Source organism: Salmo salar, chromosome 18 (assembly GCF_965601325.2).
Source record: "Salmo salar chromosome 18, fSalSal1, whole genome shotgun sequence".
NCBI classification, from domain to species: Eukaryota; Metazoa; Chordata; class Actinopteri; order Salmoniformes; family Salmonidae; genus Salmo; species Salmo salar.
Genome location: NC_138308.1, coordinates 84136161 through 84148688, shown reverse-complemented (window position 1 = coordinate 84148688; position 12528 = coordinate 84136161). Strand labels below are relative to the sequence as shown.

Below are 12528 nucleotides of genomic sequence, written 5' to 3'. Positions count from 1 at the left end.
GGTTAAAAATGCCAAAAGGCTGTGTTGTTTTGGGAGGTTTAAGTATGGGGTATTTAGTGACAGAGCGGGTTATGGATTCAGGGGCATACATGTCAAACGCGCATCAACCCTGACCCTGAGTTGGGCCACGCCACAGAGGACAGTAGAGTCTGTTACAGCACCAAACCCCATCACAATGATGGGCTATAACACTAGAACCTGCTGATGTTGCTGTGGTTGTTTTTATCTGTGGTCAGACTTGACTTTCAGCAGGACAGACAAGAAGGGGACAGAATGAACCTGAGACGGATGAGCTGATCTGTTTTGAGGAGAAAAGGGACTGTTGGTAATATTTCTCTCTCTAACTCTTTGTCTCTCTCTCTCTAAATCCCTCTCTCTCTTTAACTCCCCCTCTCTCTCGTTCCTCTCTCAGAGTTAGGCAACGCTGTCAGGTCCTTGGGGGCCACAGTGTATACTGTCTATTGGTTATCGTTCCTATCACGGACTTAGACATAAAATATGTGTCCAAACACTCTCTGGCACTTAAATGATCCATTAATGATTGCCCAGGAAGAGAAGAGGTAACGTAGCAACTGGAATTATCCTCTAATAAGAAATAAAAGACTAGACCCATGCCAGGGGTTGCAGACTTACCCCTGTACTGCCAGAACACTGCCCATGGAAGGAGAGGAGGGGGGAGTGGCAGCCTCTTTGATCAGCCCAGCGGGAGAGCCGTGGGAGGGAGGGGACGTAGAGGGAACAGCAAGGCTCACTGCCACACCCTCTTCTGTGTCTACTAGGCAACCTTAAGGGCAAGAATAGATGCCGGTGAGATAAATGTCATTATTTGTTTATAAAAAGTATATATACACTACCGGTCAAAAGTTTTAGAACATCTACTCATTCCAGGGTTTTTCTTTATTTTTTACTATGTTTTATATTGTGGAATAATAGTGAAGACATCAAAACTATGAAATAACACATATGGAATCATGTATTAACCAAAAAAGTGTTAAACAAATCAAAATATATTTTAGATTTGAGATTCTTCAAATAGCCACCCTTTGCCTTGATGACAGCTTTGCACACTCTTGGCATTCTCGCAACCAGCTTCACCTAGAATGGCTTTCCAACAGTCTTGAAGAACTTCCCACATATGTTGAGCACTTGTTGGCTGCTTTTCCTTCACTCTGCAGTCCAACTTATCCCAAACCATCTCAATTTGGTTGAGGTCGGGGGATTGTGGAGGCCAGGTCATCTGATGCAGCACTCCATCACTCTCCTTCTTGGTCAAATAGCCCTTACACAGACTGGAGGTGTGTTGGGTCATTGTCCTGTTGAAAAACAAATGATAGTCCCACTAAGCGCAAACCAGATGGCATGGCGTATCGCTGCAGAATGCTGTGGTAACCATGCTGGTTAAGTATGCCTTGAATTCTAAATAAATCACTGACAGTGTCACCAGCAAAGCACCCCCACATCATAATACCTCCTCCTCCATGCTTCACGTTGGGAAATACACATGTGTAGATCATCCGTTCACCCACACGACGTCTCACAAAGACACGGCGGTTGTAACCACAAATCTCAAATTTGGACTCCACACCAAAGGACATATTTCCACTGGTCAAATGTCCATTGCTCGTGTTTCTTGGCCCAAGCAAGTCTCTTCTACTTATTGGTGTCCATTAGTAGTGGTTTCTTCGCAGCAATTCAACCATGAAGGCCTGATTCTCATGTGAACAGTTGATGTTGAGATGTGTCTCTTACTTGATCTCTGTGAAGCATTTATTTGGGCTGCAATTTCTGAGGTTTGTAACTCTAATGAACTTATCCTCTGCAGCAGAGGTAACTCTGGGTCTTCCAATCCTGTGGCGGTCCTCATGAGAGCCAGTTTCATCATAGCGCTTGATGGTTTTTGTGACTGCACTTGAAGAAACTTTCAAAGTTATTGAACATTTCCGGGTTGACTGACCTTCATGTCTTAAAGTAATGATGGACTGTTGTTTCTCTTTGCTTATTTGAGCTGTTCTTTCCATAATATGGACTTGGTCTTTTACCAAATAGGCCTATCTTCTGTATACCCCCCACCCTACCTTGTCACAACACAACTGATTAGCTCAAACGCATTAAGAAGGAAAGAAATTCCACAAATGAACTTTTAAGAAGGCACACCTGTTAATTGAAGTCCATTCCAGGTGACTACCTCATGAAGCTGGTTGAGAGAATGCCAAGAGTGTGCAAAGCTGTCATCAAGCCAAAGGGTGGCTACTTTGAAGAATCTTAAATATAAAATATATTTTGATTTGTTGAACACTTTTTTGGTTACTACATGATTCCATATGTGTTATTTCATAGTTTTGATGTCTTCGCTATTATTCTACAATGTAGAAAATAGTAAAAATAAAGAAAAACCCTTGAATGAGTTGTCACGACACCGACGGATGGTGGCGCCCCTCCTCGGCCGGGCGGAGCTCGGCGGTCGTCGTCGCCGGCCTACTAGCTGCCATCGATCCTTTTTTGTTTCACTTTCTGTTGGTTAGGTCTAGGTAGGCACGCACCTGTTTTGGGTTAGTTATTAGTAGGGGGGGGGGGTTATTTAGTTTAGCGTAGGTTGTCTGTGTTTGTGCGTGATTGTGTTTCTTGTCCGGTTTATGTGCTTGAGGAACGTGTGCTGGTTTTCCTCTGCCTGTGGTTGGTTTCGTTGTGTTCACCACCGCAGAAGTATTTAAGGGCTGCGTCCCTATTTTTTGGCGACCATATCTACTTTCTGGAATAAAGAAGTGTGGTCAAGAATTCTCTGTCTCCTGCGCCTGACTCTACCTCTCCTGCTTTCTTGAGCCAGCACGTGACATGAGTAGATGTTCTAAATCTTTTGACCGGTAGTGTATATATGTCAGAAAATAGGCATGCTTTTTGGAAGATGGAAGATATATCTTTAGAGGTAACAGAGTGAATGTCTTTAATGCTTTTTAAACCACCTACCAGTAGAGGATGGACCAGGCTCAATCAGACCAACCTTCACCACCTGAGAGACATGACAACATCCTGTTACTGCAACATCAGGAAAAACACCTCATATTCGAACACCTTCAATCAGCTGAAGAGTTACTATAGAAACTCAAAGGTAGCTCTATGGAAGAGGCCACAGAGAGAACTAGGCGTTTGGTTTATAGACATACCCCAATGAAGGGAATGAACTTCTGGTAGGAATCTTCATCGTGCCTGGAGAGAGACAGAGAGATAATGTTTTAAATGGGTTTTAATGAAATACCATCTTCTGGTTAAGGTATGTGTTACACCCTGACAGTGTGTGTGTGTGTGTGTGTGTGTGTGTGTGTGTGTGTGTGTGTGTGTGTTACCACTCACGTCCTGTGTTTACAGGTAAGCATGGCCTCAGCGATGGGCAGCTGGTGTGTGACTGTGGCGCCGCTGATGTACTGAGAGATCCTACCTGCCACGTCCAACTGGACTACAGCGCAGGGAAACAGGAAGACAGGTCAAGGGTTAGATAGAGGTCACTGTTCAGAGGTCAGGCCCTGTGTGCTAACTTTATGTATCCAGATCCAGTATGTGTTTACCTTTCTGTGGAGGTTCAGAGTGGATGAACACATCTCCCCACGCCCCATCTAAGAATGCAGAGCTGTAACGGTTGTCTAGGGCACCCAGGTGCTTAGCAACAGGATGACAGCCTATAAGAGAGATAGAGAGGGTTCTATTTTAGTGATCAGCCTGACGACAACAACTCTTTCATACATCAACAACACATCACCACGCCGGTCACCATGGATACCGACGGCCATGTTGTTTGTCTCACCTAGGGGCACCACCAGGAACCTCAGGTGGCTGAGCCAATCAGAGGTCTTGCTGGCCAGCTGGGTGACGAAGAACTGCAGGATGGCACTGAGGTAGCTCTGACTGCCCACCACTGCCACCTTGACTGGCCTGGGCATGGACGAGTTACAGTTACAACTGAGAGGGAGAGAGAGGGGAGATGGTTAAAGATAATCACTGACGTATTACAGCCTTAAAAACTCAGGACTTCATCAACCCCATACAGAGTGAAGAGGGATGGAGGGAGAGAGAGGAAAACAGAGAAGAAGAAGAGAGGGAGAGAAGCAGGAAAGAAAGAGGAAGATAAAGAGAGAGAGATGGAGGCAGAGAAGTGGATAGAGAGAGAGGATAAAAGAAAGGATGCAGGAAAGAGTGAAAAGCAAAGATAGCGACAGTGAAATAAATGAGCGAAGAGAATCAACTAAATATTGTCTGTGACTGTGAGTTCTGAGGTCTAAATATTTCATAGACAGACAGATTAACAGATCATACAAGACATGTTAGATCCGACAGACTCACAACTTTGTGTGTGTGCGTCCGTGCGTGTGTGTGAGACTCACAACTTCTGGATGCGTGTGAGGACAGCAGAGAGCACCGCCTGGATCTCAGCTCCTGAACACGTACACACCACCGGGTGCCTCTGTACCTGCAGCTGCTCTACCACGTACTGGAACACACACACACACGCACACACACACGCACACACACTTAGAGAACTGCGGCAACATACAAGTTTGTTCTGATGCAACATGCACACTCCTACACAGTTGTTACCTGGCCCTGCCAGTCGGTGCCATTGACCAGGATGAGACTCTCAGGAAGAGCAGAGTCAGACAGCAGGACATGGTTTAGCTGATCATACACCGCCTTCCTCAGGACCTACACCCGCACACACACACACACACACACACAGCACGCACCCGCACCCACAGCACACACACCCACAAACACACAGCACACACACAAACACACAGCACAGACCCACACCCACAGCACACACAGCACGCACCCACAGCCACAGCACACACCCACAGCACACACCCACACCCACAGCACACACACACACCCACAGCACACACACACCCACAGCACACACCCACAGCACACACCCACAGCACACACACAAACACAGCACGCACCCACACCCACAGCACACACCCACAGCACACACCCACACACAGCACACACCCACAGCACACACCCACACCCACAGCACACACACAAACACAGCACGCACCCACATCCACAGCACACACCCACAGCACACACCCACAGCACGCACCCACACCACACACACCCACAGCACACACACAAACACACAGCACACACACAAACACACAGCACACACACAAACACACAGCACACACACAAACATGAAGTGGAACAGTTTCTTTTTAGATGACTCATAAAAACATACATCATTTCTTCTCGTCGTCATGGGTACATTTATGTGCTTTATTCAGACAAGAAGAAGAGATCAAGAGGGAGAGGAAGAGGGAGAGAGACGAGCTTTGTTTCTTGGCGTATAATGTGCTGTGTTTTTTATATAATGTGCAGTGTTTTCTATATAATGTGCTGTGTTTTTATATAATGTGCAGTGTTGTTTATATAATGCAGTGTTTTCTATATAATGTGCAGTGTTTTTTATATAATGTGCTGTGTTTTTTATATAATGTGCTGTGTTTTTTATATAATGTGCTGTGTTTTTATATAATGTGCTGTGCTTTTTATATAATGTGCTGTGTTTTTTATATAATGTGCTGTGTTTTTATATAATGTGCTGTGCTTTTTATATAATGTGCAGTGTTTTTTATATAATGCAGTGTTTTTTATGTAATGTGCTGTGTTTTCTATATAATGTGCCGTGTTTTTTATATAATGCAGTGTTTTTTATGTAATGTGCTGTGTTTTCTATATAATGCAGTGTTTTTTATGTAATGTGCAGTGTTTTTTATATAATGTGCTGTGTTTTTATATAATGTGCCGTGTTTTTTATATAATGTGCAGTGTTTTTTATATAATGCAGTGTTTTTTATGTAATGTGCTGTGTTTTTTATATAATGTGCTGTGTTTTCTATATAATGTGCAGTGTTTTTTATATAATGTGCTGTGTTTTTATATAATGTGCTGTGTTTTTTTTATATAATGTGCAGTGTTTTTTTTATATAATGTGCTGTGTTTTTTAAATAAAATGTGCTGTGATTTTTATATAATGTGCTTATGTTTTTATACACTGCTCAAAAAATAAAGGGAACACTAAAATAACCCATCCTAGATCTGAATGAAAGAAATAATCTTATTAAATACTTTTTTCTTTACATAGTTGAATGTGCCGACAACAAAATCACACAAAAATAATCAATGGAAATCCAATTTATCAACCCATGGAGGTCTGGATTTGGAGTCACACTCAAAATGAAAGTGGAAAACCACACTACAGGCTGATCCAACTTTGAGGTAATGTCCTTAAAACAAGTCAAAATGAGGCTCAGTAGTGTGTGTGGCCTCCACGTGCCTGTATGACCTCCCTACAACACCTGGGCATGCTCCTGATGAGGTGGCGGATGGTCTCCTGAGGGATCTCCTCCCAGACCTGGACTAAAGCATCCGCCAACTCCTGGACAGTCTGTGGTGCAACGTGGCGTTGGTGGATGGAGCGAGACATGATGTCCCAGATGTGCTCAATTGGATTCAGGTCTGGGGAACGGGCGGGCCAGTCCATAGCATCAATGCCTTCCTCTTGCAGGAACTGCTGACACACTCCAGCCACATGAGGTCTAGCATTGTCTTGCATTAGGAGGAACCCAGGGCCAACCGCACCAGAATATGGTCTCACAAGGGGTCTGAGGATCTCATCTCGGTACCTAATGGCAGTCAGGCTACCTCTGGCGAGCACATTGGGGGCTGTGCGGCCCCCCCAAAAAATGCCACCCCACACCATGACTGACCCACCGCCAAACTGGTCATGCTGGAAGATGTTGCAGGCAGCAGAACGTTCTCCACGGCGTCTCCAGACTCTGTCACGTCTGTCACATGTGCTCAGTGTGAACCTGCTTTCATCTGTGAAGAGCACAGGGCGCCAGTGGAGAATTTGCCAATCTTGGTGTTCTCTGGCAAATGCCAAACGTCCTGCACGGTGTTGGGCTGTAAGCACAACCCCCACCTGTGGACGTCGGGCCCTCATACCACCCTCATGGAGTCTGTTTCTGACCGTTTGAGCAGACACATGCACATTTGTGGACTGCTGGAGGTCATTTTGCAGGGCTCTGGCAGTGCTCCTCCTGCTCCTCCTTGCACAAAGGTGGAGGTAGCTGTCCTGCTGCTGGGTTGTTGCCCTCCTACGGCCTCCTCCACGTCTCCTGATGTACTGGCCTGTCTCCTGGTAGCGCCTCCATGCTCTGGACACTATGCTGACAGACACAGCAAACCTTCTTGCCACAGCTCGCATTGATGTGCCATCCTGGATGAGCTGCACTACCTGAGCCACTTGTGTGGGTTGTAGACTCCGTCTCATGCTACCACTAGAGTGAAAGCACCGCCAGCATTCAAAAGTGACCAAAACATCAGCCAGGAAGCATAGGAACTGAGAAGTGGTCTGTGGTCCCCACCTGCAGAACCACTCCTTTATTGGGGGTGTCTTGCTAATTGCCTATAATTTCCACCTGTTGTCTATTCCATTTGCACAACAGCATGTGAAATGTATTGTCAATCAGTGTTGCTTCCTAAGTGGACAGTTTGATTTCACAGAAGTGTGATTGACTTGGAGTTACATTGTGTTGTTTAAGTGTTCCCTTTATTTTTCTGAGCAGTATATAATGTCCTGAGTTTTTTATATAATGTGCTGTGGCGTCCTAAAACTAGTTCTGGCAACTGGAACTATAGGACCCCTTGCTGTAAGAGCTGTGTGTGTGTGTGTGTGTGTGTGTGTGTGTGTGTGTGTGTGTGTGTGTGTGTGTGTGTGTGTGTGTGTGTGTGTGTGTTACTATACTTGTGAGAACCAGAAGTCCGGTCCTCACTTGTAAAAAGGCTATTTTAGGTTTAGGGGTTAAGGTTAGGGTAAGGGTTAGGTTTAGGGGTAAAGGTTAGGGTAAGGGTTAGGTTTAGGGGTAAAGGTTAGGGTAAGGGTTAGGTTTAGGGGTTAAGGTTAGGGTAAGGGTTAGGTTTAGGGGTAAAGGTTAGGGTAAGGGTTAGGTTTAGGGGTTAAGGTTCGGGTTTAAGGTTAGGGGTTAAGGTTGGCCATGTGCTGTTATAATCTCCACCCGGCACAGCCAGAAGAGGACTGGCCACCCCTCATAGCCTGGTTCCTCTCTAGGTTTCTTCCTAGGTTCTGGCCTTTCTAGGGAGTTTTTCCTAGCCATCGTGCTTCTACACCTGCATTGCTTGCTGTTTGGGGTTTTAGGCTGGGTTTCTGAACAGCACTTTTGAGATATCAGCTGATGTAAGAAGGGCTTTATAAATAAATTCGATTTGATTTGAGGGTAAGGGTTAGGTTTAGGGGTTAAGGTTAGGGGTTAAGGTTAGGGTAATGGTCTAGGTTTAGGGGTTAAGGTTAGGGTTAGGGGTTAAGGTTAGGTTTAGGGGTAAAGGTTAGGGGAAGGGTTAGATTTAGAGGTAAAGGTTAGGGTAAGGGTTAGGTTTAGGGGTTAAGGTTAGGGTAAGGGTTATGTTTAGGGGTAAAGGTTAGGGTAAGGGTTAGGTTTAGGGGTAAAGGTTAGGGTAAGGGTTAGGTTTAGGGGTTAGGGTTAGGGTAAGGGTTATGTTTAGGGGTAAAGGTTAGGGTAAGGGTTAGGTTTAGGGGTTAGGGTAAGGGTTAGGTTTAGGGGTTAAGGTTAGGGTTAGGTTTAGGGGTTAAGGTTAGGGTAAGGGTTAGGTTTAGGGGTTAAGGCTAGGGTAAGGGTTAGGTTTAGGGGTTAAGGTTAGGGTAAGGGTTATGTTTAGGGGTAAAGGTTAGGGTAAGGGTTAGGTTTAGGGGTTAGGGTAAGGGTTAGGTTTAGGGGTTAAGGTTAGGGTTAGGTTTAGGGGTTAAGGTTAGGGTAAGGGTTAGGTTTAGGGGTTAAGGCTAGGGTAAGGGTTAGGTTTAGGGGTTAGGGTTAGGGTAAGGGTTATGTTTAGGGGTAAAGGTTAGGGTAAGGGTTAGGTTTAGGGGTTAGGGTAAGGGTTAGGTTTAGGGGTTAAGGTTAGGGTTAGGTTTAGGGGTTAAGGTTAGGGTAAGGGTTAGGTTTAGGGGTTAAGGCTAGGGTAAGGGTTAGGTTTAGGGGTTAGGGTTAGGGTAAGGGTTATGTTTAGGGGTAAAGGTTAGGGTAAGGGTTAGGTTTAGGGGTTAGGGTAAGGGTTCGGTTTAGGGGTTAAGGTTAGGGTTAGGTTTAGGGGTTAAGGTTGGGGTAAGGGTTAGGTTTAGGGGTTAAGGCTAGGGTAAGGGTTAGGTTTAGGGGTTAAGGTTAGGGTAAGGGTTAGGTTTAGGGGTTAAGGTTAGGGTAAGGGTTAGGTTTAGGGGTTAGGGTAAGGGTTAGGTTTAGGGGTTAAGGTTAGGGTTAGGTTTAGGGGTTAAGGCTAGGGTAAGGGTTAGGTTTAGGGGTTAAGGTTAGGGTAAGGGTTAGTAGTTAAGGTTAGGGTAAGGGTTAGGTTTAGGTTAAGGTAAGGGTTAGGTTTTGGGGTTAAGGTTAGGGTAAGGGTTAGGTTTAGGGAAAAAAGTATTTTGAATGAGAATCAATTGTTGGTCCCCAAAAAGTCCTCACAAGTATTGTAAGACGTGTGTGTGTGTGTGTGTGTGTATATGTGTGTGTGCATATGTGAGAGTGTGACATTCTCTAAGTAAGAATTTTTGTGTATGTTTGAAGAGCATCAATGAATGTTTACATATACCAGTATGAACATATATGTCTAAGAATGTGTGTGTGTGTTACCTGTGAGCTGTGTCCCAGTTCAGGGGACCTCTCGCTGTCAGAGATGTTGGTCTTCGCCCCTTCACTGATTGGTTTAGACAGCTGCCTCTCCTTCATAGGAGTATTGCTCTGTCTCTTCTGTTTGGGGGTGTGGCCTCCGCCGTCCAACCTGAGGGAGATGTTTCAACTCCAAATCAACCTGTATCCCGTAGCAACATTACCCAGAGGAGTATGAAATGGAAAATATTCTACCTGGCCTCTTAGAGAAATATTGAAAATATTTTACCTGGCCTCTTAGAGAAAAAAATTGAAAATATTTTACCTGGCCTCTTAGAGAAATATTGAAAATATTTTTCCTATGAGTCTGTGTTGGTGCTTGTTTGTGTTCGTTACCTGGGGGAGGGCATAGTCTGTCCTCCTTCACTCTTACTGCTCTTCAGGGGCGTACAGGGTTTCTCAGCCACCGACACCTTAATGCAGGGGCCCTCTGGAAACATCTCCTGATCGTTCAACTCCTACACACACACGACACACATTAGCTCGAGTTGACTTCTACTACTACAACTAAACACACACACACACACACACACACACACACACACACACACACACACACACACACACACACACACACACACACACACACACACACACACACACACACACACACACAGGCCAATATATCTACTCTGGATTGTTAATTGGACTCGTTCTGGCATTTCTAGATGTTTTGTTCAGATTATTTCCGAATATGTATTGTGTTTGCGAGACACTCTACTAGAAACAACAGCATTTCGCTGCACCTGCTTTAACATCTGCAAATCTGTGTACGCAACCAATACACTTTGATTTGATTTGGAGTGTCTCACCAGTGTGTCTGTCTCAGAGAGGGCCTCTACCTCCAGGTTACGACTGTGAGAGTGTTTCATCTGCTCCCCCTGCTGGAGACACACAGGAAACACAGTCACACCTCACCTGCAGGGAATCTCAATCCTTCAGTCTCTCCCCCTTACTCTAACATCCCTCTCCTCTGTCTCCATTCTGTTTACAACCCATCTACAAGATGTTTCTCCCTTCCTCCCTCTCTCCTCCTCCCTCCCTCTCTCTCCCCTCCTACTTCCCTCCCTCTCTCTCTCCCCTCCTCCCTCCCTCCCTCTCTCTCCTCCCTCCCTCCCTCTCTCTCTCCCCTCCTATCTCCCTCCCTCTCTCTCTCTCTCTCTCCCATCCTCCCTCCCCCTCTCTCCTCCTCCCTCCCTCTCTCCCCTCCTCCCTCCCTCTCTCCCCTCCTATCTCTCTCCCTCTCTCTCCCCCTCTCTCTCTCTCTCTCTCTCCCCTCCTCCCTCCCTCTCTCTCTCTCTCTCTCCCTTCCTTCCTGGCTCTCTCCACCCTCTCCCCCCGGATGCTCTATCTCCTCCACTCTCACCTCTCTCTGCCTCCCTCCTTCACTCCCCTCCATCTTACTTACAGGGTTGAAGCAGGCGTCTCGTCCCAGGCTCCCCCCTCTGCTGTTCAGACTGGTGATCTCTGTCTGAGAGCTGGACTGAGACATCCCCTCAAAGAACGGCCTGGATGGCCACACACAGAGGAGCAATACATGTTAGCACAGATTGAAACACTTTTCTGTTACATTTTTAAACCAATCACGTACACCGTCCCCTAATCTATCAAGTTCTAATGATCAAGACCTAATGCCAAGTTCAACCGAAGATTCTGAATCCATTTCACCATCCATCTATTCATTTGATTAGTGGAATACTGGCTTGATAAGCTGATGAGAATCGGATGTTTAGGAATGACAAGTGTTCATAATCATACCAGTGTTCATAAACATACCAGTGTTCATAATCATACCAGTGTTCATAAACATACCAGTGTTCATAATCATACCAGTGTTCATAAACATACCAGTGTTCATAATCATACCAGTGTTCATAATCATACCAGTGTTCATAAACATACCAGTGTTCATAATCATACCAGTGTTCATAAACATACTAGTGTTCATAATCATACCAGTGTTCATAAACATACCAGTGTTCATAATCATACCAGTGTTCATAAACATACCAGTGTTCATAAACATACCAGTGTTCATAATCATACCAGTGTTCATAATCATACCAGTGTTCATAAACATACTAGTGTTCATAATCATACCAGTGTTCATAAACATACCAGTGTTCATAATCATACCAGTGTTCATAAACATACTAGTGTTCATAATCATACCAGTGTTCATAAACATACCAGTGTTCATAATCATACCAGTGTTCATAAACATACCAGTGTTCATAATCATACCAGTGTTCATAAACATACCAGTGTTCATAAACATACCAGTGTTCATAATCATACCAGTGTTCATAATCATACCAGTGTTCATAAACATACCAGTGTTCATAATCATACCAGTGTTCATAAACATACCAGTGTTCATAATCATACCAGTGTTCATAAACATACCAGTGTTCATAATCATACCAGTGTTCATAAACATACCATTGTTCATAAACATACCAGTGTTCATAATCATACCAGTGTTCATAAACATACCAGTGTTCATAATCATACCAGTTTTCATAAACATACCAGTGTTCATAAACATACCAGTGTTCATAATCATACCAGTGTTCATAAACATACTAGTGTTCATAATCATACCAGTGTTCATAAACATACTAGTGTTCATAATCATACCAGTGTTCATAAACATACTAGTGTTCATAATCATACCAGTGTTCATAAACATACCAGTGTTCATAAACATACCAGTGTTCATAATCATACCAGTGTTCATAATCATACCAGTGTTCATAAACATACCAGTGTTCAT

General features: G+C 44.6%; 1 protein-coding gene across 3 annotated transcripts in view; it reads right to left on the bottom strand.

The window, feature by feature from the left end:
* The window catches only part of LOC106578017 (phosphofurin acidic cluster sorting protein 1), a 104444-nt gene that overhangs the window by 5108 nt on the left and 86808 nt on the right, over window positions 1–12528 (bottom strand). For 2 of the 3 annotated variants that reach the window (XM_014156551.3, XM_014156550.3), the window contains 12 exons: window positions 11161–11260; window positions 10565–10636; window positions 10089–10210; window positions 9717–9864; window positions 4588–4692; window positions 4374–4480; window positions 3797–3951; window positions 3561–3671; window positions 3349–3451; window positions 3162–3204; window positions 2965–3007; window positions 634–784 (listed from right to left, as the gene is read on the bottom strand). In XM_014156551.3, coding sequence (XP_014012026.1) covers window positions 634–784; window positions 2965–3007; window positions 3162–3204; window positions 3349–3451; window positions 3561–3671; window positions 3797–3951; window positions 4374–4480; window positions 4588–4692; window positions 9717–9864; window positions 10089–10210; window positions 10565–10636; window positions 11161–11260 — 1260 coding nt within the window. The remainder of the gene's footprint in view (window positions 1–633; window positions 785–2964; window positions 3008–3161; window positions 3205–3348; window positions 3452–3560; window positions 3672–3796; window positions 3952–4373; window positions 4481–4587; window positions 4693–9716; window positions 9865–10088; window positions 10211–10564; window positions 10637–11160; window positions 11261–12528) is intronic. The other variant, XM_014156552.3, reaches the window with a different exon arrangement.